Raw genomic sequence first — 24,260 nt, forward strand, 5'->3', positions numbered from 1 at the left:
AATATTCCAAATAAATCAGGTTCCTTAATGCATCTTCTCCTTCCCTACTCCCTCTACTCTCTCTCCCTCCCTCCCCTCTGCCTCCAAGATGAAAATGGATGTGCATACTGTTTGACTCAGGAATGCCATCTCTAACAATTTATCCCAAGAACGTATTTGGACTTGCCTGAAGAGATATATGGACAAAGATGCTCATCTGATACACACATTGGATATATGTGTATATGTACATATACATATAAATGTGCATGTCCTCCCCACTTCCACCCCCAAACACACACACTCTTTGGACCCAAACTAAATTTCCGTAGGGGATTGACTAAATGCATTATTCTTTCCTTTTTTAGGATGACCATATGCTATGTACATAATTAAAAAATCAGTAAAGTTATTTTTCTTTAAGAAGGCAATTACCATTTGTTTTTTCTTTTAGCACAATTTATAGAGATTTAGATTTTGTACTGGTTGTGAATTTGAAGTGGAAAGTTTATATTCCTGTATCTTTTGAATTGGTAGTTTGATTTGGTTTCTTTTTGGCTTACGTATGTAATTCACTAATGACTGTATTACAGTGGGAGAGTGTCTGACTCTAGGGAGGCATTCTTGAAGTTCTTTAGATGGAATGAGTGAATTTGCAAGGTTGGCTCTGGTAAAACCCTCTGATCTACTTTAAAAATGGTATTTTATGTGTGTAAAGTTTTGAATATATTTTGCATTTTTTAAAATGAATATTAATCATCTTCTCTTGGTCACGTGTTTGCAGATGTCAGGTTGGTTTACTTAAAGCAGTCTCTTATAATTTGACTTTCTTGTGCACCTTGCTTTGAAGAATTGGCCAGGTTTCTCTCCTCTTCCCTTCCCCTTCCTCTTCACCTTCCCCTTCCCATTTTTGAGAGAAGGGGAGAGAAAGGGGATTAACGGCAGAGGAAGAGGGAATCTCAAGCAGGTGCCACTTCTAGCACAAAGCTTGGCTCAGGGCTCAATCTCATGATGCTGAGATCATGACCTGAGCCTAAATCAAGTCAGATGCTTAACTGACTGAGCCACACAGGTGCCTCTTTCTTAGTGTAATTTTATCAGCTTTAAGACCTTACTGTCTGTCCAATTATTAGGAATCTATAATGATCCTAATATATCAAATGTTTATAAAAAGTATACATTAAAAAATAATTTTATTTTGTTTCCTTAACAGAAATCATAGCCCATTAATGAGTTTCGGAGCCAGCTTCGTCAGTTTTTTGGTAAGTTGGTATGGGGAGAGGTATTGGTGTGAAAGAAACAGGTATATAAAGTATGTCTTAAAGTTGCTAGCTGTATAAATACAGATCTTTAATTTTTTTATTTTTAAGATTTATTTATTTTAGAGAAAGCATATGCTCATGCAGTGTTGGAGGGGGTGGGCAGAAGGAGAGAGAGAATCTCAAGCAGACTCCCTGCTGAGCACAGAGCCTGATGTGGGGCTCCATCCCATGACCCTGAGATCATAACCTGAGTCGAAATCAAGAGTCGGGCACTTAATCGACTGAGTCACCCAGGCCCCCCTATAGATACACATCTTTTAGCATTTAAAAGTGGAATAAAGTTTTGCATATCAATCAAGACCTGTGAGATATCTTGTATTCCTCAATGTAAAAAATAAAATGCTGGGGATCCCTGGGTAGCTCAGCGGTTTGGCGCCTGCCTTTGGCCCGGGGTGTGATCCTAGAGTCCTGGGATCAAGTCCTGCATTGGCTCCCGGCATGGAGCCTGCTTCTCCCTCTGCCTGTGTCTCTGCCTCTCTCTCTCTCTCTCTCTCTCTCTCTACCATGAATAAATAAATAAAATCTTAAAAAATAAAAATAAAATGCTTATACTTTCCAGAGTACTGTTTTTCTCCAATCAATTTTTTTAAATAAAAATAAATTTGGAGGGATCCCTGGGTGGCACAGCGGTTTGGCGCCTGCCTTTGGCCCAGGGCGCGATCCTGGAGACCCAGGATTGAATCCCACATCGGGCTCCCGGTGCATGGAGCCTGCTTCTCCCTCTGCCAGTGTCTCTGCGCCTCTCTCTCTCTCTGTGACTATCATAAATAAATAAAAATTAAAAAAAAAAATTTGGAAAGACCTTTCCAAAAAATAAAACTGCATTAGCGATTTTTTAAAAAAAGATTGATTTTATTTATTTATTTATTTATTTATTTATTTATTTATTTAAATTTTTATTTATTTACTTATGATAGTCACAGAGAGGGAGAGAGGCAGAGACACAGGCAGAGGGAGAAGCAGGCTCCATGCACCGGGAGCCTGATATGGGATTCGATCCCGGGTCTCCAGGATCGCGCCCTGGGCCAAAGGCAGGCGCCAAACGGCTGCACCACCCAGGGATCCCTATTTATTTATTCATAAGAGACAGGCAGAGAAATAGGCAGAGAGAGAAGCAGGCTCCCTGCAGGGAGCCTGATGCGAGACTCCATCCCAGGTCCCAGGGATTATGACCTGAGCCAAAGGCAGACGCTCAACTACTGAGCGACCCAGGTGTCCCTGCATTAGCAGTTAAAAAAAAAAAAAAAAAGTCAGACTTTGGATACTAAAGGTTTGCTCTAAAATTATTAAATAAGGACTGGAAAGCAAGTTAAATTAGAGCTGAAATTTATTAGTTACTATTATATTTTTAAATATTAGTATTTAGGAATTGAAGGAATAGGTTGCAGGTGTTAAACGCAGAAAATTGGATGCTCTTTTCCAGAAATACATATAACATCATGTATAAATCACTTTCAAATACATAATTTAAAAAAGCTATCATAGAATGGTAAAATAGCAAATATATGTGTGTGTGTGTGTGTGTTTGTATATATATATATTTATAATTAATATCGTGTAGAGATCAAGTGAAGTAAAATAGAAAAAACATTTGGATTTCAGATCTAGGAAGATGTCCACAAACTGGTGTGTCCTGTGCAGGCTGCCAGTGCCCAGCCTCAGGTACCAGGCCAGCTTCTGGTGACATGATTTTCATTCAAACTATTTATTTCCTCTTTTTGCCAGGGGATTCAACACAAATTTTTAAGGCTTGCTGTTGATAAGAAAACATAGCATCATTGGACTTTATGGTACTCTGTGGAAATCACATGAGTACCCACTTAACTATAAAGGCAGTGAGGGTTGGCTGGGTGGAGGAGAAAGGTAGGGAGAGACGCTGTAGCAAGGCTGGAGTCTGTTTGCCCAGCAGTGGGGTGCTTGGGCAAAGGTGGCTGTGATCTAGTTTGGCTACAGGGGGAGAGTATATTGCAGTCTTACCAAGGAGGAGGCCTCGAATGCCAAGGGGGGAGGGCTTGCTGAATGGATAGGGCATGGTGGAGAGCCAGCTCCAATGAGTTTTTTAAGCCTTCCAAGAGCCAAGTGTCATGTCTCTGCTGCTATGACTCATCCATAACCTCAGAAATCTCCGTTCTACTCGTGAAAGTATCAGGTTTTTGGCAGAGAAAGGGTTGCCCCTACCCAATCAGATATGGCTTGGAAAAACCTACCAGGCTGTCAGTGAAATTTTTCACCATGGACAGACAGTGTTATATAATTCCAAATAAGAGAACCCATTGAAATTGCTGTCCTTGAAAAGACTGGTGTTTTCCAAGACCTACCTACTAGCTGACGTTTCATTAGCACAGTACTTGATGGAGCCAGGGGTCCACGTGTGGGCAGAATGAACTTTGCAGTGGGACACCGCTATAAAACCTGAATGAGGGATCCCTGGGTAGCTCAGCAGTTGAGTGCCTGCCTTCAGCCCAGGGCGTGATCCTGGAGTCCTGGGGTTGAGTCCCACATCAGGCTTCCTGCATGGAGCCTGCTTCTCCCTCTGCCCCCCCACCTCTCTCTCATGAATAAATAAATACAATCTAAAAAACAAAAACAAAAACAAAAACCACCTGAATGAAGTGGACCAGTCAGAAATTTTACAGGGCTTTGGTTACTGTGTTCAATAGCAACAAAAAAGGTCATAGAGCAGTAATTGCAAGAACCTTTATTACCCTCTATTTTTTTCATGTAGGTGTGATAGAGGTATATTCTTTTTTTTTTTTTTTTTTTTAAGATTTTATTTATTTATTCATGAGAGACAGAGAGAGAGAGAGAGAGAGAGGCAGAGACACAGGCAGCGGGAGAAGCAAGCTCCATGCAGGGAGCCCGACGTGGGACCCAATCCTAGGTCTCCAGAATCAGGCCCTGGGCTAAAAGGTGGTGGTAAACCGCTGAGCCACCCAGGCTGCCCGGTATATTCTTATTTTATATTGAGATTATAGTCTTTGGAGATGATTAGGGCTCACGGTAACATTCCAATTCTTTTTACTTGCAACAAATAATTTGAATGTTTTTTTTTTTCTCCTAGCTTGGGATTTTGTTGTAATAAATCACCTAAATTTTCCAATGCTTACTGATTCATTCATTCTTTCCTTACTTTTTTCTTGGAAGAACGCCATGATGACATTTGAAGAAGAAAAAATGCAGTTGGCGTGTGATGACTTAAAGACGACAGAGAAGCTGTGTGAAAGTGAAGAGGCTGGAGTAATTGAAACTATCAAGAATAAAATTAAGAAGAATGTAAGCACTGAGTCTTTAGGTTGTGAACAGAGTGCCACTGACTGAGATCATTGCTCACTTACTTGGTTTTTGATATTTTGGCTATGACAAAGCACAATGTGTGTTTCTCACATGTTTGATTATGTAAAATGTATTTTTTAAAACCATAGAGCCCCACCCCCACCTGCCCCATCAGTCATCAGAGCCATGTGGTGCATTAATTCTTTTGCCTTCTTAAGATTATCTTCTTCCTTAGTGGGCCATGTGCTAAGAGCTTTTGTGATGAGACTTTCATGCATATATAATTCAAATGTGTTGCATTTTGGCATAGTTGAGGATCTGGCTATTTATCTGATTTTTTGCAGGACTTACCAGCCTTTGGTTAAAATAAAGTCAGAATAACATTGTATTTCACTTTCCCTGATTGTGCTTTCACCTTTCAGTGCAAAAGTCTAGTCTTTGGCGAGGCATCCTCCTACCCCTGATAATTCTGGAGTGCCCAGGGGTCTTGCAGGTGTTACCTGTTGAGCTGACAAACCAGTCAAAAGCTGTTTACAGTCCTCAAAAGCTGCCCATCTTTTCTTTGGCTCCTTTGTGTCCAACTTGCTTCATCTCTGCTCTTGCTAATGGTGTCCACCATGAGGAAGCCACTCAGGCCAAGAGGACTGGCTCCTGATGGTCCAGAAGGGCCAGAGGTCTCCTTGATGACTCTTTCTGCAAACCCTGCATCTGATCAGGGACAGAGTCCTGTTGCCTCTCTTTCTAGAATACCTCCTGAATTCATCCACTTCTCTCCTCCTCTTGCCATTTCCTTAGGTCCACCATCATCCCCATTTGCCTACAACAACTCTCACTGTTCTCAGATTCATTCTCCAATGATACAGTGTATAAAATGCAAATAATATGTTGCTGGCTTCATTTTCGGTGTCCCTGGCCCCAACCCTTGCCATTACAGTGAAGTCTAAACTCCTTATAGTGGCTGACTTGGTGCTTCCTTGTCCTTTGCCTAGAATGTTCTCTTCCCTCTTGACCTGATTCCTACTCCTTCTTTAGGTAGGTCTTCCTAGATCATTTTCTCCAAGGACACTTGCCTGATCCCCAAAGCCATGTTGAGTAGGTTTCCTACTCATCCCCGTAGTATCCTGTACTTGACCCTTCAGAGCACTTAACTGCATTACATGGTAATGAGGTCAGTGTTCCCTCATTAGACTGTAAGTTATTCATATGTCTGTCTTCTGTATCTAATTCTATGCCTAACACATATGTTAGGAATTAACATTGGTAATGGGTCTTTGCAATTTAAAAAGCATTTTCACATACAGTATCTCATTACCCCTTCCAACAACCCTACACAGTAGATGTTATTACAAAGAAACAGAAGCCCTAATAAACTGGCATTTGCCTAGGCAAAGTAATGAGTTCTGGGGCTGCATTTGCAACAATAGTGGCCATACTAGATTATGTTAATCTAGAAAAAAGGAAAACAGTTCATTCTTTTGTGTTTAGTATATATGCTATTGTCGTATTTGCAAAGATCCTATCAGTTCTTATGTCACTGTGAAAGCCCATGAAAACTATGTAGCTTATCTTGTTCAAGTTCACTTTGTATTAAAAATGCAGTATTCTTTATCAGAGCAAACTTTTTAAAATTACAGACATTCTTTATAATAAGGACCAACATTTTATAAAAAAGTGTTTTTTAGTTTTACCTTTTGCTTCTTTTATAGAGGTAGTAACCTTAGAGGTATGGCTTAAATTCTGAGTTCAGTTCAGCTCTTTTCTCCTTCACTAAAATGTATCCGTTTTTGACCCTCACATCTCAGTTGTGTGCACATAGTGAATGAACCCCAGTGTTCATCCTACGTGAACAAAGGTAGATGGCTGCAAAGTGGTTTTTCAGGTTCTCTATTTTGGGGAACATTTTCTACCTTTAGTAATTTTTATTTTGGATAGGTAAGAACTTAAATTGTTTTTAAAAAAGGTAAAAGTCTGAACTTCTGTGTTGACTTTCATGGTTTCCCACAAGCTTGATTGTTCTCACTCAGGATATTTATCTTTGAGTTGCAGTGTTCTTCATCCTATTGTAGATCTCATGGGAATACAGTATAAATTTGGTCTTGGCTTTCAGTGCACCTGTCTTACACTTCCTGCGTGAAGTTCTTTTGCACAGTAAAGTAATAGTTATTTGGATAGTGTCTTGTTCTTGGGTGTGATTTATCAACATGTACTTTTCTTTCCATCAAACAGGTTGATGCCCGAAAATCTGCCCCCTCTATGGTTGATCGGCTTCAGAGGCAGATAATCATAGCTGACTGTCAAGTTTACCTGGCTGTGCTCTCGTTTGTAAAACAAGAATTGTCAGGTATGCCAAAAGCATTATTTTTAATGGTTTTCAACATTCAATGGACACAATAAGTAATGCCCCCCACTTTTTTTTCAATGCCTCCTATTTCAGTCTTTGAAAATATGTGATGCCTCTTTGGGGCATGGTATGCATTTTTACTTAGGAAATTGAAACCACAAGTGCTTAATGTGTATTTAGGAGAATAGTTTTATTACTTTTTAAAAAAAATATTTTTTATTTATTTGAGAGTGGGAGAGAGAAAGAGCATGAGCAGGGGGAAGGACAGATGGAGAAGCAGACACCCCACTGAGCAGGGAGCCCGATGTGGGGCTCCATCCCAGGACCCTGGGATCATGATGTGACCTGAAGGCAGACACTTAACTGACTGAGCCGCCCAGGCATCCCCTAAGGAAATAGTTTTAGACTTGAAGTCAGTGTTTCATCTTTTCCATCTCAAGATAATGCTGTCATAGAGAAATTATCAGTGCCAGATAAGTGGATCATACTTTTCCTTTGTGAGAATCAAGTTGTGAATAACCTTTAAAGTGAAATATAACTAGTTTAAATTAAATTTTTGCAGAAAATTGTTATTGAGGGCCTGAGCGTATACCAAGTATTTCCTTATGTTCTTGAATGACCTACATTTTAACAACCTTCATAGTAAGGGCTAGAAACGAATTTCTTAATTCGTTTTTCCAATACTGTTTTTTTCCAACATTCTGTAGCTTTGATATTTTGAGTGCTGTAGACTCAAATCGAGCCTTTAACAGCTTCTGTAAGACTGTGTTTAACACAGACACCAGTTCTTTCGCGTATGTGGTGATCGGTCTGATACTGCCAGGAGAAATTTGCTTCTTTGGCAGATCAGATTTACTTGAAAAAATGAAAATTCAAGAATGAAACCAACTAAAACTCAAAATCACAAAAGCATTTCCTTCCAAACCTTAAATGAAGGTCTATTGCTGCTAAGTTGTAACATACACTTTTCTTTCTAGACTGCCAGAGACCACTTTTTCTCTCTATTCTCTTTCTTCTGCCTCTCTCTCTCCTTCCCTCCCTCCATCTCATCCTTGAGGATGCTTCTTTCTATTTGGCTGAAGTCAGAAGTAGAACTTAACTTTTATTTTGACCTCCAAAATTTGGACTTACTAGAACTTATCCTTCTTTTAAAATATGTTTGCCTTTTGTTTTGGTTCAGTGGTTTATGTTCTTCTTGCTAATCCTCTCAGGACTTGCCTGATACTTAAATGGTTGAGGGCTCATAGCTCATGTGAAATTTTGGTGATGCATCAACGTAAAATCCCTCACTTGAAGCTCTACATTAATGTATATATTAAAAGCAGCAGAGTTGTTGGACTTTTTGGGTCAAGATAGGATCTCTGGCATTTTCTGTGATCTTTGCACTCCTTTTTTCTGACATTCAAGAAGGACTTTTTAAAGGAGCTAATTTTAGCCATTAGGAGAAAATATCTGTCTAGAGAGAAGGATAAATCCAGTGTAGGATTTATATGTAATGTTTGGGGAATCAGGTAAAGGGCATCTGGGAATCCTTTGTGTTAATCTTACAACTCTTCTGTAAGTCTGAAAGTATATAAAAATTTAAAAAATTTTTGCTCACTCATTGGTCTATTCCACAAATAATTACTGAGCATATGTGATATGCTAAGCACTGTGTTAGATGAGCACGCAGGCTATGCTCCCTGCCCTCAGGAAACTTCAAGTCATCAATTCATGCTATTTATTTCTAAAATTATTATTCTGCTTAAAAATCCCTGAACAGGGATCCCTGGGTGGCGCAGCGGTTTAGCGCCTGCCTTTGGCCTGGGGCGCGATCTTGGAGACCCGGGATCGAATCCCACGTCAGGCTCCCGGTGCATGGAGCCTGCTTCTCCCTCTGCCTATGTCTCTGCCTCTCTCTCTCTCTCTCTCTCTCTGTGTGACTATCATAAATAAATAAAAATTAAAAAAAAAAAAAAAAATCCCTGAACATTACTATAGAAAACTTGGAAAATACAGGGGATCCCTGGGTGGCTCAGTGGTTTGGCGCCTGCCTTTGGCCCAGGGCGCGATCCTGGAGTCCCGGGATCGAGTCCCACGTCAGGCTCCCTGCATGGAGCCTGCTTCTCCCTCTGCCTGTGTCTCTGCTTCTCTCTCTCTCTCTCTCTCTCTCTCTCTGTCTATCATAAATGAATAAATAAAATCTTAAAAAAAAAATTTAGAAAATACAAAAGGGTTAAAAAAGAAAGCAAGTCCTCTGTTACCACTTGGAGAAATCCTTCTTTACTGCTAATGTTCTATGTTTCTCTTTATTTCTTTTACAAAATGGAATCTATAGTGCTGTGTATCCAATTTTTCTCTCTTAGATTGTATTACATAGCTTCTCTGTTACTCAATTTCAAAATATTAAATGAGAACATAGTAGTTTTTCATATGAATGTGCCATGGGTTATTTAACTGATTGCTTTTGGACATTCAGATGTTCTTTGCTTTGCCTTTTTTTTTTTTTCTTGGTTATTAGTGAGGTCAAACCTATTTTTATATTTTATTAATAAACTTATTTAATAAATTATTTCATAACCTTTACCCATTCTCCTAGTAAGTTGATGTTAATCAGTTATTTAATCCTATTTATCATAGATATTGAACAGGTTTTTCCTGAAGCCATATAATTTAGTGAACAGTTATTGGTATTGAAATGAAATTCTGACAGACATAAATATACATAGTGGCCATTTGCTTTGTGAATATCTCCATATTTGTTTCAAACAAAACATAGCCAAAAATGCAGTTCATTAGCCTTTTAGAAACCCACTGGGTTATTAAACGATAAAAAATTAATTTTGTTGGGATCCATTCTTTAGAAAATTCTTTTGATGGATAATTTTCTTGGAGAAAAGCTGTCTTCTTAGAGATGTTTGTTATAGGTGCCCCTTCCCCACCCAGAGTCGGTGGCTCAGAGGTAGGCAGGAGGGCACACACTTCCCTGAGCTCCAGGTAGAGGTGAGTCTGTGAATTTTTAAATACTTCATACTTTTAAAAGAACTCTTATGCTTTCTCTCATTGGAACTTCTTTAGAATGAATTGTCCTATCATCTCTCTTCATTTTATATACTACTTTATAAATATCTTTTTAATTTACTCTGTTACTGAGGGCTGCTTGTTGCTTGCTTACTTGCTTTTCCCCCCCAATAAGCATATATTAATTACTTTCATAACAAAAAGAAGCTATTTTTAAAACTTGTTTTATGGCACTTACCACCTTATTTTGTTTCCTTTACTTTTTTGAACTTGAAGATAAGCCCTACGTTGTACTCACCTTTGTATTCTTGGCATAGTATATGCTCAATACATTTTCTTCAAGTGAATTTACTTGCTTTATTTTACAGGGGAGGCAGTAGAGGCTGCATGATTTGGGTGAGGTTGAACAGTTGACGTAGCTTGTCAGTGACCACAGCCCAGGCCTAAGCCATGGATTTATTTTCTTTTTTAAAGATTTTATTTATTTATTCATGAGAGACAGAGAGAGAGAGAGACAGAGAGAGAGGCAGAGACATAAGCAGAGAGAGAAGCAGGCTCCTTGCAGGGAATCTGATGTGGGACTCGATCCCAGGACCGTGGGATCATGACCCGAGCCTGAGGCAGACACTCAACCACTAAGCCACCCAGGCGTCCCTAGGGTTTCTTGTTTCCTACCTGAATTCCTACTCTTCTCACCATTTTCCCATCAGCTGAGTTTGGTTACTTGTGGCTCTGCGCCGAGAGGCCCAGAAACCCAGCCATGCTCACTTGCCCTTTTGTCCTCTGCGCTAGCCCTTGGAACAGTGTGACTGCCTGCTGTTAACTCCCTTGCTTCTCTAGGCCACGGTTTCTCTGTTGCCATCAGAGCCATCTTCCTAAAACCTGTTAGATCTGTGCTTTAAACAGTCAGCCCTTCTGCATCCCCTAAAAGGGAGAGTCTGAATTCCTTCCTCAAGTGGCCTGTACCAACCTGCCTGCCATCCCATCATGCAGCCAGCTAAGCCGAGCTCTTTGCACTTCCCTGAAATGCCCTTTGCTGCCTTCCTGCCTTTGTGTATGCTACCCCCTCGGTGTGGAATGCCCTCAGCCCCTTTATCTTTCTCTCTTGCCTATCCAGGTGCCTCCCGGGCTAGCTTCCTTCATGTACTACTTCCTCACTTCATCATCTGCTTTTTTGTTGTTCCACATGTGTTCTGTGCAGAGTCAGATCACTCACCACATAGCAGTACACATTTTAGGTACATGTCTGCCCATGGTATTTGACTGTAATCTCCTTGAGGGTAGCAGCTCTGTCCACCTGCTGTCTTTTTTGTCCACACTCACTGAGCTTCTACTTTGCATCCCATACTGTGGGGTCATAGGTGCCAGGGTTCTGGAGATGAGTGGGGTGAAACTCTTGCCCCAGGGGAACAGCTGGTTTAGTAGGAGAGAAAGAGGAGTGAGTCAGTTATAATTCAGGGTAATACTTGACCCACTAGATGTGTAAGTTAGTCACAAATTGGGTGCAGGGAATGAGGAGCTCAGAAACTTGACCTGGGAAGATCAAGGAAGATCCTGAGCAGACTGATGAAGAGTGGAAGTCAATTTTGCTCTCTGTCCTTGGCATCTGATGTGGTGCTGTCCCCTGTCACATGGTGGGTGTATAATATGTGAATTGAAGGGGTGAAGGATGGGTGATGCCATTTAGGAAAAAATTGCATGACATGGAGCTCCAAGAATAGTTGAGATTGGAAAAATGAGTCCTTTAGAAGTCTTTTGGAAGTGAAACCAAGACAATTTTTCTCCCAAAGCCTGTTCCATGACTCACAAAAAGGTAAGCCTGAACTAATCTTTTGTTATAGGGTTAACCAGCCTCACCTAGGACAAGTGAACAGACACAGTACGATGGCAGGAGGTCCACCAGATATGATCCCCTGCTGAAAAATCCATGAGATTTATCCCAACATCAATGAGTATAACTTGGCATTTTCACTTCTCAGACAATTCCTGCCCTTTCCTGGGAAGGACTCTCACTCCCTGCCTCCCCACACACTACCCTTCCCTTATAATGGGGACGAAGTCTCCTCTCTCCCCTACATCTCCCAGCTGATTGAGGCTGGCCCTAATAGGGGAGGGCAAATGGTCTGTGGTTTTTTGCTGTGTGTGTCTTCCTCCAAAAACATAGATAGCAGCGGCTGAATGATTTATATTTGACCTTTTAGAGGAGCTATATGGAGGGCTATGCAGGATGTGGGGCTCTTGAATGCTGTTTCTCTGCCTTTTGGGAATATGTATGCTCATTAGAAGCATTGTTACAGCTTCACAGCGATGAGGGGTCCCTCCTGCAGGACTGCATTGCTGTCTGCTGTGGAGCACACTCCAGGGCAGCCTTTGTTCTGTAGGCCGGGTGTGGCTGTGCTCAGATGTTTTGGTCACAGCATTTGGGACTGGGAAGTAGGGTGAGAGTCCTGGGAAACCTGTTTCTCTGCCGCGTTGAGCTTAGAAAGTAGCAAAAGCAAAATCTTTTCTACGTGCATATTAACTTCATCTTGCACAAATTATAGTCTTCGACTTAGAGCTTTGGGTTTTATTTACGTTGCTCAGTTAAAGGCATTGAAACTTGTTGCCACAGGGCAGCCCGGGTGGCTCAGCGGTTTAGGTTTAGCGCCGCCTTCAGCCCAGGGCCTGATCCTGGAGTCCTGGGATTGAGTCCCACGTCAGGCTCCCTGCATGGAGCCTGCTTCTCCCTCTGCCTGTGTCTCTGCATCACCCCCTCTCTCATGAATACATAAATAAAAAATTTTTAAAAACAACTTGTTACCACAGATTTTAACATACACTTTTAAACATTGGCACCTAAACCGTTGGCACCTCTCTCAGGCAAGAAATTAAAGACATGTCGAATTACATTTTTATTTTATAAAAATAGGGTTTTTACCAATGTCATTTTTTTGTTGTTGTTGAGTCTGTGCAGTTGGCATTGATGGAGTTTTGGCTTTGGTTTCCATTGCCACCATCCCTTGTTATGACTCTTCTTCACCTGAGATCTGAATTCCTGCAATGTGTCTCCCTAACACTGGTGGTCCCCTCAGCCACAGTCTTAGGAATTGCCTGCTTTTCCTGTGCAAATGTCCATTCCTTAGTTGGACATCAGGGGGCCCCCATAACCTGAGCATGCCATCCCTATGTCCCCTTTGGTCTCTGTGTTCCCGGTATCACTCTGCCTCTGAACGGCTTGCCCGCCTGCTCCTTCATACTCACACGCCTTAGATGGAACTTCTGCTTCCCCAAGAAGCTGCAGCAGCCTGGAAAATGCAGGAGAAAACAGAATTAAACATTTTCCTTAAAATTTCCGGTTAGGCCTGGAGGCAGGAGGGAGTAAAATTTTCTACTAAAATCCTGCAATACTTATTCTGCACTAATCCATTTATATATTTATTATATAGAAAATTTTAGGACATAAAGGACCTAAAGAACAACTCACCCATCATCTCAACATGATTTGTTTTAATTTTTCTACCTATGACCCCAGTAGGGCACATGAACAAACACAGAGATATATATATGCACTTATTTTTCTCATTTGTTTTACTTTTCAGTTTTATTGTGGGCATTTGAAGGGCTGAAATTGTGTCTTATGGTTCTTTAATATCCTTCAGTTACCAAGCACAGTCCTAAGCACATAACAGGAACTTAATAGCAAATTAACATTTTTAGCATTTTGCAAGTTTTCTTTTTTTCATTTTTGAAATCTGTACCCAGCATTTTCCCCTTTATTAGATTGCAATTGGTTTTGTGTTCCTCTTTTCTTTTTCTGTTTTTCTATTCAACCTTTGGCTTTTTGGATCATAACTGTGTGTCCTGTTGTTTATGGGCATACTAGATCAACATGAGTGCTTTGTCAGCATACAAGTTTCAGGATTTTTTCCAACTTTTCATTTTCCATTTAGAAGGGAGAAGTCATTGTGCCTCTAATAGGCAAGATCTAATCTTATTTCTCTTGGATTCTCCTAAAACTGTACCTGAAATGTAATATTTGCTCACTAAATATTTTTGTTAAATTGGGGCACCTGGGTAGCTCAGTCGGTTAAGCACCTGACTCTTGATTTTGGCTCAGGTCGTGATCTCAGGTTTGTGAGATGGAGCCCTGCATCGGCTTCCATACTGGGCATGCAGCTTGCTTAGGATTCTCTCTCTCTCTCTCTCTCTCCTTTTTCCCCTCCCCATACTCCTGGCACTCACTCTCAAAAAAAATTTTTTTTGTTAAATTGAACTACGTGAAAGTTGTTTTAAGTGTGTGTTACTTTTTATAAAGTTATAAAAATTGTTCCCTTAAAAAAAAAACTTTCGTTTTGCTTGTTCATCCTATCTTGAGTATTCTTTTCAGTGGACTTAGTCTGCAGAGCATTAACAATCTAGAACTTGGAACTTATGGGATGGTTGTGTTTTGAATTGTGATCCCATAAGGGATACGGTCATTTGTCAAGAAATTGATAGATTTAAGTAAAATATTAACTTGATTAAATATTAGGATTCCATGGATTGGAGGGATCCTTAGGACCCTGAGGTGCAATGATTTTCCAGTAGGACTCCATATATAATCATGCTCGTGGCTGTGATTTGTTACAGCAAAGATATAAAGCAAAATGTGTAAAGGAAAAAGATGCATGGGAGGAAGTCCAGGAAAACTCAGGCACAAGTGACCCAAAGTTTTCTTCCAGAGGTGTCTGTAGGACATGCTTAATTCTCTGGGCAGTGAGTCATGTTATCAACCTGGAAGCTTGGTAGAAACACAGTATCCAGAGTTTTTAATGGGACTGGCCATGCATAGGTACACCCTGCCTTGCACATACCCATATTCCAGACCCCTGGGATCTGGAATGAAACACTGAAAGCAAGTGTTTGACATGAAACGTACTGTTTATACAAGAAGGGTAGGCACAGTGAGCCATTCTTATCAGTTCTGGGAATGCTTGGAATGTTCCCAAGTTCAAGTTCACAGACCCCAGCCAAGGGTCAGTCTTGTAAGCAGGCTTTGCAAAGGATAGCAGTGGGCCTGTTCTGGTAGCTCTTTTCTCAAAATACCATGTGTTCTTTGATCACTTTCAATTCAGGGATTAGACTCATAAATCAGATTTTGTGTTATGTACTTTCTGGGATTAATTTTTTTTTAAATTTATTCATGAGAGAGAGAGAGAGAGAGAGAGGCAGAGACACAGGTAGAGGGAGAAGCGGGCTCCACACAGGGAGCCCGACGCGAGGCTCGATCCCGGGTCTTCAGGATCCTGCCCTGGGCTGAAGGCGGTGCTAAACCGCTGAGCCACCTGGGCTGCCCCTTTCTGGGATTTAAATATAACTTTTTACAAACTTCTTTTTCCACTGCCCCAAAGGGCCTGGAACTCTGGGACAGCTTGTTTTGTCTTCCACTTGTGCACTGGGGTCAGATTACTGGGGCCATATTGATAATAGTGCTGAGTATGTATATGCTCTTTTCTGTAGAAAATTCCCTGTAGAAGACCTTTCCTCAAAAGTATGGTGATACACTCAGATGAGCACAGATGCATCAACTGCGCCCTTCCCTTCCTCATGAGAAAGGTGTAAATATGTTCGTAAGAAGAGAGGGTGAGGCAGGACCTGTGGGCTTGTCTGCAAGGGGCCAGTGGGACATGGAACTGGGTAAATCCCAGTCTTATCTCTGTTATTTCTCTCAGAAACTATGAAGACTATGTTAAAAATTGATCTGATGGGAAATAATGGAAGCAGCTTTATAAATAACATCTTCTCACTTCTGGTGTGAAGTAGCTTCTTTTTGATACCGTCCTTTGCTGGAGCTGTCTAGATCTAGGCTGGGGCAGTAGGGTGAGCATCATTCTCATTGTCCAAATAATGCCATCCTAATAAGGCATGCTTCAGCCACACAGTAGGCATTAGATACAGATGAATGGAGGATTCTTTACATTTCTGCATATACCCTAATGACTTCTACGGTAATGAACTGGCTGTTTGTTCACCTAGTAAGTATAAATTAAATCCTTTTTGTTTGCTTGTTTTATTTTTTGGCAAGTTGCCATGCTTGATGCCAAGGTATACTTTTACAGTGAATTAGACTTAAAACTTGCTCTTAGGAGGAGTGAAACACAGGGTAGACAAATGTCAGAGTTCCAAAAGAGATTTATCGGGGAAGTGCCATGGTAGTTCAGAAACACGGCGGAGATTCATGTTTCACAGAGCACATAGAACGAAAGTCAGGTTCAAGTGATGCTTGCATGTTGGCATTCATGCATGTATTCTTTCGTTCAGTGTATATCCTATACGACGTCCCAGCTCATGTATGAGGGGCTTGATAGAACAGTGAACAAAAAAACTAGTAGTTTCTTGCCGAGTGGTCATTCAGTATAATAAAGGGAAACAAGTAATTTAAGCCCTCTGAAGAAAACAAGGTGCAATGGGAGATGATCATTTTATTGCTTTTTAAATTATTTTTGCTTGAATTTCAGGTCATTCTTCAATATCCCTTATTACTACAGGAAAATTATTTTGAATGCTTATTTTTTTCTCCTGCTTTCTCCCCTTCTCCATAGCCTATATAAAAGGTGGGTGGATCCTTAGGAAAGCCTGGAAGATTTACAATAAGTGCTATCTGGACATCAATGCTCTCCAGGAGCTGTATCAGAAGAAACTAACTGAAGAGCCCTTGACTTGTGACGCGGCAAATGATAATGACGTTGTGGCTGAAGGGGTGTCTGAGGAGTCTCTAAGCAGACTTAAAGGTGCTGTTAGCTTTGGATACGGCCTTTTCCACCTTTGCATCTCCATGGTGCCTCCCAACCTGCTCAAAATCATCAACCTGCTGGGTTTTCCCGGAGACCGCCTGCAAGGCCTTTCTTCACTGATGTATGCAAGCGAAAGTAAGGACATGAAGGCCCCTTTAGCTACGTGAGTAGCTGTATTGCAATGCTTTGGTAGATAATATAGTGTTGAAAGTAAGTAAACAACAATCAAAGCCTTTAAAGGAAATGTCAGGTAAATAGGTTGGTTGGTTGACACGATGCCTTGAGTCTTTTAACGCAATGCCGAGAACTGTGTTTTGGGTGGTATTTATAAGCCGACTTGGGAGCTGACGTCAGAGAGCAGAACACTATTCTCGACTCTCATGAGTCCCTTATTTTCAACAGGTAAAATGATCATCCTTTTCAACCTCAGATGATTTTGTAAAGTTTTTGTGACCTTGGCCACAGTTGCTGAGATTCATGATCCTGATTTTTGAATTTTTAAGGAAGACAAATTTGATAAGCCTTTTTTCCCCTTGATTCTGAAATTTTTTTTTCTTACAGAAAATACTGATACTTGATGATTTTCTTTGATCCTGGTCGGTCCATTGGTCTCTCATATGTGGCTTGGATATTTTGTGCTGGTCAACTAAATTGAGTCATGTTAATCTAAACTGAAATAACAATAATTTGAACAGGAGTGTGGAGAAGCTGGTATCACTATCCAGAGCAAGGATTTACCCATTCCTCCACGATTAAAAATGACTTGATTTTTTTTTTCAGTTTGAATAATTTTACCAGACACTATATGTCCTTTGACGTTACACTACTTGTCAGTTTTTCCAAAAAATGTTATCATGGAGAATTTGAGCGAGCTCTGTTTTCATGCCTATCCATATTGAGGAATTTGGATATTCACTCTTAATCATTTGGCAGCTATTAAAAATATCATTAAATTTTCATTTCAAAAATATTTGTGCTTCCCCAAAGTCATTAAATTACATAAACAGTGGTATTTTATTAATTTGATTTAATGGTTTTGTAATGTGATAATTTGTCTATTTATATCTTAGTATTTTGTCGAAAGAAATGAATTAGTAATGTAAATTAGTCTAAACTCCAGAAGAGAACCAGTTTTATAAACATGCTAGAAGCATACGTTTATATAACAATATTTGATGTGTTGGTGAAATATTTTTGTCTATTCATTAAAGCAGATTCTAATGAATCTATTTTGTTTACCAAGTTTATTTAACATGGTATTTTTCTTGAAAGGATGAATTTGAAGTAAAGGAATTTTAACTAATTATTTGGTTTTTGAATTAAGCATCCTCAAAGGCCAGAGAAAGAGCCTTTTTTTCCCCCCGGTTCCTCTTACTTATTTTAACTCATTTTAGAATAATTTGTGTCTGTGGTTCCCATATTTAAATTTAGATTCTGAGGCTTACACTCTAACTTTATGAACACAGGAGAAAATAGCATTTTCCTTTTGAAAAAAAAAAAAAAAGGTAATCCTTTTATTGTGAGGGGACAGTAAATTCATGGTAACTAGTCACTGTTTCTAATTGGTGCATTGCTGAGTGAAGTGCAGAATAGAGAAATTTGTATCTGTCCATACCTTCAGAGAGCCATCTGGAAGCCTCAGAAGAGCTAAGGCTTTTATCTTATTCTGCTCTCACCTGATGGGAGTATGCTGATTTCTATGGTGTGCCAAAGTTTCAGTTTTCCAAATATTGATAAAATTAAAATGGGGAAAGATACTCTGTATCTTCAAAGACTGCGTAGTAAGCTTTTTGGAAGGAGCATGTTCTGGAAGAGCACATACTGAGTTTTTAAAAAGTGGAAACACTCTAAGAAAAGTCTTGCTCAATGTTTCTCTCCCTCTCCTTTAGATTGGCTCTGCTCTGGTATCATACTGTAGTCCGCCCGTTTTTTGCCTTGGATGGCAGTGATAACAAAGCAGGCCTGGATGAAGCAAAGGAAATTCTTCTCAAAAAAGAAGCTGCTTATCCAAATTCTTCCCTCTTCATGTTTTTCAAGGGACGCATCCAACGATTAGAGGTACTGTGCCTTCCGCATGTTTTTAAATAAAGCCTTCTGTGGATCAAATCTGTGATTCTGACTGGAGTACTAGTATCAAAATGAGCCCAAATGTCATTGGGCCAAGGAACGTTTCGTTCTTGTGCTTTTTCATTGCATTGTTGCTACAAAAGCCTCTTCCAGGAACCCAGGATGTTAGTCAGTAACCTTCTGTTCAGGAGATGTGGGCGAGGCAGGGTGAGCTATCTGGTGGGTAATGAGATGAGATTGGTGTACTCTCCACCAAAGACTTAGGAGCATTAGCAAATGTCTTTGTTGAAGAACACAAAATAGGATTTTTTTTCCTTCTCTGGAGTTACTAATAATCTGTTTCTAAATTTTTATCTTGGTTAAAAATTGATTTATACACAAGTTATTGCCTGAAATGTCAAGGACCCCATCAACTTTGAAACAGTAGTAGCTTTTGTTACTTTTTCATTGGCTTCATTTGGGCAAATCCTGTGGTGGGCGCTTTATACATGATACCTGATTTAATCTCCAGAGCAACCCTATGACAGAGGTAAAAATGTCATCTGCATTTTATAGACAAAGGTATCCAAGAGGGCTTCAAGTGACTTCCCAGCATACCCAGTGAGTGAGGCTAGGTTGTTTTATTCCAGAAGGAAAACACACCCTAGACTTTGGAGCATCTCTGCTTCTTCTCCTTCTTCCTCCCCTACTCCTTTTTTTGTTTTGTTTTGTTTTTTTGTCTGCTTGCTTGGGGTCATGAAGATTTGAAGAAAAAGTATTTGTAAGAAAAAAATTACACATATGAAAGAAGGTGGCTGTTGTGCCTGGTGCACCAGCAGCTTGTAGAGAATCACTGCAAGTTTTTTTTTTTTTTTTAAGATTTATTTATTTATTCATGATAGACAGAGGCGGGGGGTGGGCAGAGACACAGGAGGAGGGAGAAGCAGGCTCCATGCCGGGAGCCAGATGTGGGACTCGATCCTGGGACTGCAGGATCGTGCCCTGGGCCAAAGGCAGGCGCTAAACCGCTGAGCCACCCAGGGATCCCCCACTGCAAGGTTTTAACAACCTCTCTCCTCCCCTTAGCTGGGTGCCCTGCAGCACGGTTGATTCTAGAGGTCAGCCCCCAGTAAACGCCATGTGTGCTTTTGAAGATTTTTGCCTAGGAACACTTTTGCGAGCACAGAGTTGATTTGTTCATTAATTTTTTTTTGTTGGCAACAGAGTGTATATTACTTCCCGAATAATTCCGTTCCCTCATGAAGTGCCTCCTTAAATCCAAGGACTCCTCACCTTTGCATATGGAAGTTATATTTTAGAGAGTCTACTGATGATTTATAATTAAAACACAGTACAGAAAGCTCAGCAGGATCTGAATTATTTAAACCTATGTCTGAATTGGGTTTTTTCCCCCTCATTATCTTGAACCTGTTTTTCTTTGCAGCCAGGCTTGTGAGCTTTCAGTTCTCTTTCTCCCTCTTTTCCCTCACTGTCTTAGACACATAGTTCTGATCAGTTTCTTGTGCAGCCTGTTCTTTTTGTTAGCCTTTTCTTCTTTTAAGCTCAAGGTTATGGTCTTCCATGTAGGGAAGGATGTTTGGTACTCAGGTTTCTCTGCTCCCTTGGGCTCATGCAGGAGGAAATAACACCGTATAAGGACATTTTAAGCTAAGCGTTCTCACTTCAGTGACCATTTCTGCATGGAATTGGATTACAGGGTCAGTGCTTTCTTAAATGTCCATTTCTTTTCCTTTCTTTTCTTCTTTTTTAAGATTTATTTATTTTTATTTTTATTTTTTTTAAAGATTTTATTTATTTATTTATTGAGAGAGAGAGAGAGAGAGAGGCGCAGAGACACAGGCAGAGGGAGAAGCAGGCTTCATGCAGGGAACCCGACGTGGGACTCAATCCCGGGTCTCCAGGAACACACCCCAGGCTGCAGGCAGTGCTAAACCACTGAGCCACTGGGGCTGCCCTTATTTATTTTTAGAGAGAAAGAGAGAGCATGAGCTGGGCGAGGGGCAGAGGAAGAGAGAGAATCTCAAGCAGACTCCCCACTGAGTGTGGAGCCCAATGCGGGGCTCAAACTTGTGACCTGAGATCATGACCTGAGTCAAAACCAAGAGTTTGGTTTGCTTAACCAAATGATCCACCCAGGTGCCCCATTAAATGTCCATTTCTTAAAGAGCAAGTGGTATATATTTTAATTAACTCTGAACATGATGAGACTAGGCTCAGTGTTGAATAGATTTGCCGCCTGGATGGGAGCGGCACAGCAGTAAGGCACCTTAGCATTGGGCATTTATTAGAATTCTCTCTCTTTACTCCTAGATCAACAAATGCTCTAAATTGGACTTTGAAGCTGTTAAATAGACATTATCTCTTGTTAAGGTTGCCATTTTAATTTTTTTTTTCAAAACAAAAATGCTTAACTTTTAGCTTAATTGATGACTCCCCTCCCCCCAAACACTTAATTTGTAATGGTTTTAGCTTGTGCCACAGTTCATTCCTATTAGGGACAGGGTGGATCCCCCCTATTAAGGACTGTTGTTGGGATGGTCCTGGAAATGAGGAAGCCACAGCCATCAGAGGACCCTTCTAAATACAGTTTGGGAAGGTACATAGTTGCATTATATAGTTCTTGGCAAGCATTCAGGCTCTTTCAAGGGGGAGAATTGTGATCAGAGTGTGGGTGGTAGATGTTAGGACTACTTCACCATGAAGCAGCTTGCTTGCTTACTGAACTGATCCTTGGTTTTCCAGAAAAAAAAAAAAAAAGACTGAAAGATCTGTTTCTGTTTCTGATTAGTGAGCTATAGCCTCAGGGCCAAGGGAATATGCTGGTTGGTTGTGTTTGGCCTTTCAAAGGCCCAGAAGATGAAAGGATTTGAGGCTAACTTGGTATATTAGTGGTATTATTCTCACAGTGCCCAGACACCAGCATTTCATTTATCTTCCCAAGTGACTGAGGAAGCTATGGGGAGGTGGTGGTGGGAGGTTGAAATCCTTTGTTTGCAGATGAGAGACTACCCAGAGAGGCTGTTATAGCTCTTGTTGGGGGCTTTCTGGAAGGGCCTGTAAAGTCCCAAACCTGGCTTATGAAAACACAAGGCTCTGCTGACAAGTCTGCTTGCAGAGACTGTGTTTATTTTTTATTTTATTTTTATTTTTTTTTTTAATTTTCAGCAAGCATTTAGGCTAGAGACAGGACTCCTGAGATCTTTTTATCAACAAACCCTCTGAGAACACGGTCTGCAGGCTTTAACTTTGGCAGATGCATCATATGACTCTAAGTTTGTTCGGTGAGTCAATCTACAAAATAATTTGAACAGCTGCTTTTGTGTAAGCTTGCTGTCATACAGGGTGACTAGCTCAATATGTGCCAGTTAGTTTTCATTTTCTGTACACGTTATTTTCAAAGCCTATACACTTGCCTGCTTTCTCTTTTAATTTCAAGAACAACTGTTTACGTGCTCTGGGACAATTGGAATCCACCTGGGGGAATGGTCTTTGATATATCCACCCTGTCCTGCAATTTGATACCCTTGCTGTTGTGGTTTCAGTGTTTCCTGTGGTTTCGGCCTAACTTGACCTGGTGATGGAGTTCTATACCTTCAATGGTTTGTGGGTGCATCAGCACTTCAGGATGTTGTATCGCCTGTGCTCTTTGGGACTGCTGAAGCAGAAATCTCAGCCAGCCTGAAGAAAGAATTTTCCCTCTTTACTGCCTTTGCTTCTATATCTTCCACCTCCAGCCTCTCCACCCTCTTGTGTTCTCACAACCTGTCCGGTCTCTGTTGACTTCTCCCATGTGTCTTTTCATGCTGTTGGGAGGCACACATGGGTTCCTATGGTACTTAGCATGGGATAAATGATATAAAACTAGAGTGTGGTGGATATTCTTACTGAGTGTGTAAGCCTGGGAAGTAGGGAAGTAAAGTTATCAAATTTCTTTTTTTTTTCTTTTAAGGAGAGAAAAATTGGTGTTGAAAATGGTCAGTAAAACTGGGCCCATGATTGGCAAAGTGGGTGGCTTGTAGCCAGAGGGGCTACAGGTACTATATAGCACCTATATTTACTTTTCCCTGAAGTTGGTCCTATATGTTGTATAGTAATCTCAATTTTAAAATATGAATTTATAGTTTTGAATTTTTGTACTTTTCAGTAAACCTATGGTAGTGATAAGTCCATTAACCTACAATTGATAAATGAATATTTTTCTTGGTTATTTAAAAAAGTATTGAGACAAGTCTACATTTTAATCACTTGTTTTTATTTCTCCCCAGTCCTCTTTTCTCCCTTAAACAGTACAGATTTGCACAACTTCCCTCTCCTTTAATGTATAATTACTTAGTATGATATATGTGTGTGTATTTGGTTTTACAGGTTATCACTTTGATATACACACTATGTCATGACGATTTAGTAATGAAACTAATTTTTAATATCTAAATGAAAGTTGATAAACATTCTAATGAGGTGACTATTCAAGCATTTTGAGAACTCTTATTTTGAACTGTCTTCTAAGCTGAGGCTCCTACTTTGTGAATATCCCAAGTACTGGCATTTTAAAACCTAGGGTTTGAATTTGGGGAGCAGCAGCTAGGACCTTGCACAAGACTGGCCCTTAGTGTATATTTGTTGAATGAATAGATGAGTCCATCAATCAAGGAGAAATCCACTAACCAGTGAGAGTGATATAATTTCTTTGTTAAGGAAAAGTTGATTATCAAGGACTGTCTCCTTGTGTGGCACCTAAGCCTGTTTCTGAAACCAGTTCTAAAGAAGTAGTTGCAAAAGTGTCTTCATAATCCGTGTAAGAGATTGCCCTCTTAAGGAGGGTATGGAATGAGATGTTGAAATGCTAATGTGCTGGCTAGAGAAGTAGGACCCCAAAGCTGAATTGAATAATTTAGGTAAAAAGCAATTGGATTGAAATGAAGTCTCTGCTTATGGTCGGGAGCCCCCAGATGAGCAGGCAGTGAGCCCCGGTGCTCCCTTCGCCCAGCCTGTGAGGCTCTTGACTGTAACTGCCTCTCAGACAATTACAACAATTACAGGCCTGGCTTCCTGAGGCCAAAAGAAAGTTTGTACAAGACGTCATAGAGGCCACACTGAAGAAGTTATAATGTGTGTGTGTGTGTGTGTGCACATCTCAGTCATCTCCTCCCTCTCTTACTGAAGCTACCTTGTTTGCTCTGAGAAATGCAGCTTTGTCACTGCAGTCTGCTCCCCTGTTCCATACCCCCCTCCCTCTGCTTCCTTCCAAGAAGACATATGATAGGATGGTTTCTTTTCCCTGAATGGTGCCCTGCAGGGGCTGCTTTGTTGGTTGACCTTCACTTCACCATATTCATATCAACCTGCCAAGCGGGTTGGGGTACTCCTTCTCCTGGCTATGAAGTTGTGTGTGAAAGGCTTGCACACATCTACATCAGCGTGTGTCCCATCTGTGGACCTTCTTTTTTTTTTTTTTTTTTTTTTTTTTTAAGGATTTTATTTATTTAATCATGAAAGTCACACAGAGAGAGAGGCAGAGACACAGGT

The 24,260-nt window shown here is 40.5% G+C and overlaps 1 protein-coding gene across 1 annotated transcript in view; it reads left to right on the plus strand.

Annotated features, from left to right (window-relative positions):
• Nucleotides 1–24,260, plus strand: part of TTC39C (tetratricopeptide repeat domain 39C) — a 111,638-nt gene that overhangs the window by 45,747 nt on the left and 41,631 nt on the right. Inside the window, exons 2-6 of the mRNA XM_077900299.1 lie at nt 1,193–1,241; nt 4,446–4,574; nt 6,801–6,915; nt 16,476–16,830; nt 18,557–18,725. Coding sequence (XP_077756425.1) covers nt 1,193–1,241; nt 4,446–4,574; nt 6,801–6,915; nt 16,476–16,830; nt 18,557–18,725 — 817 coding nt within the window. The remainder of the gene's footprint in view (nt 1–1,192; nt 1,242–4,445; nt 4,575–6,800; nt 6,916–16,475; nt 16,831–18,556; nt 18,726–24,260) is intronic.

The sequence above is a fragment of the Canis aureus genome, chromosome 6 (assembly GCF_053574225.1).
Source record: "Canis aureus isolate CA01 chromosome 6, VMU_Caureus_v.1.0, whole genome shotgun sequence".
Classification (NCBI taxonomy): domain Eukaryota; kingdom Metazoa; phylum Chordata; class Mammalia; order Carnivora; family Canidae; genus Canis; species Canis aureus.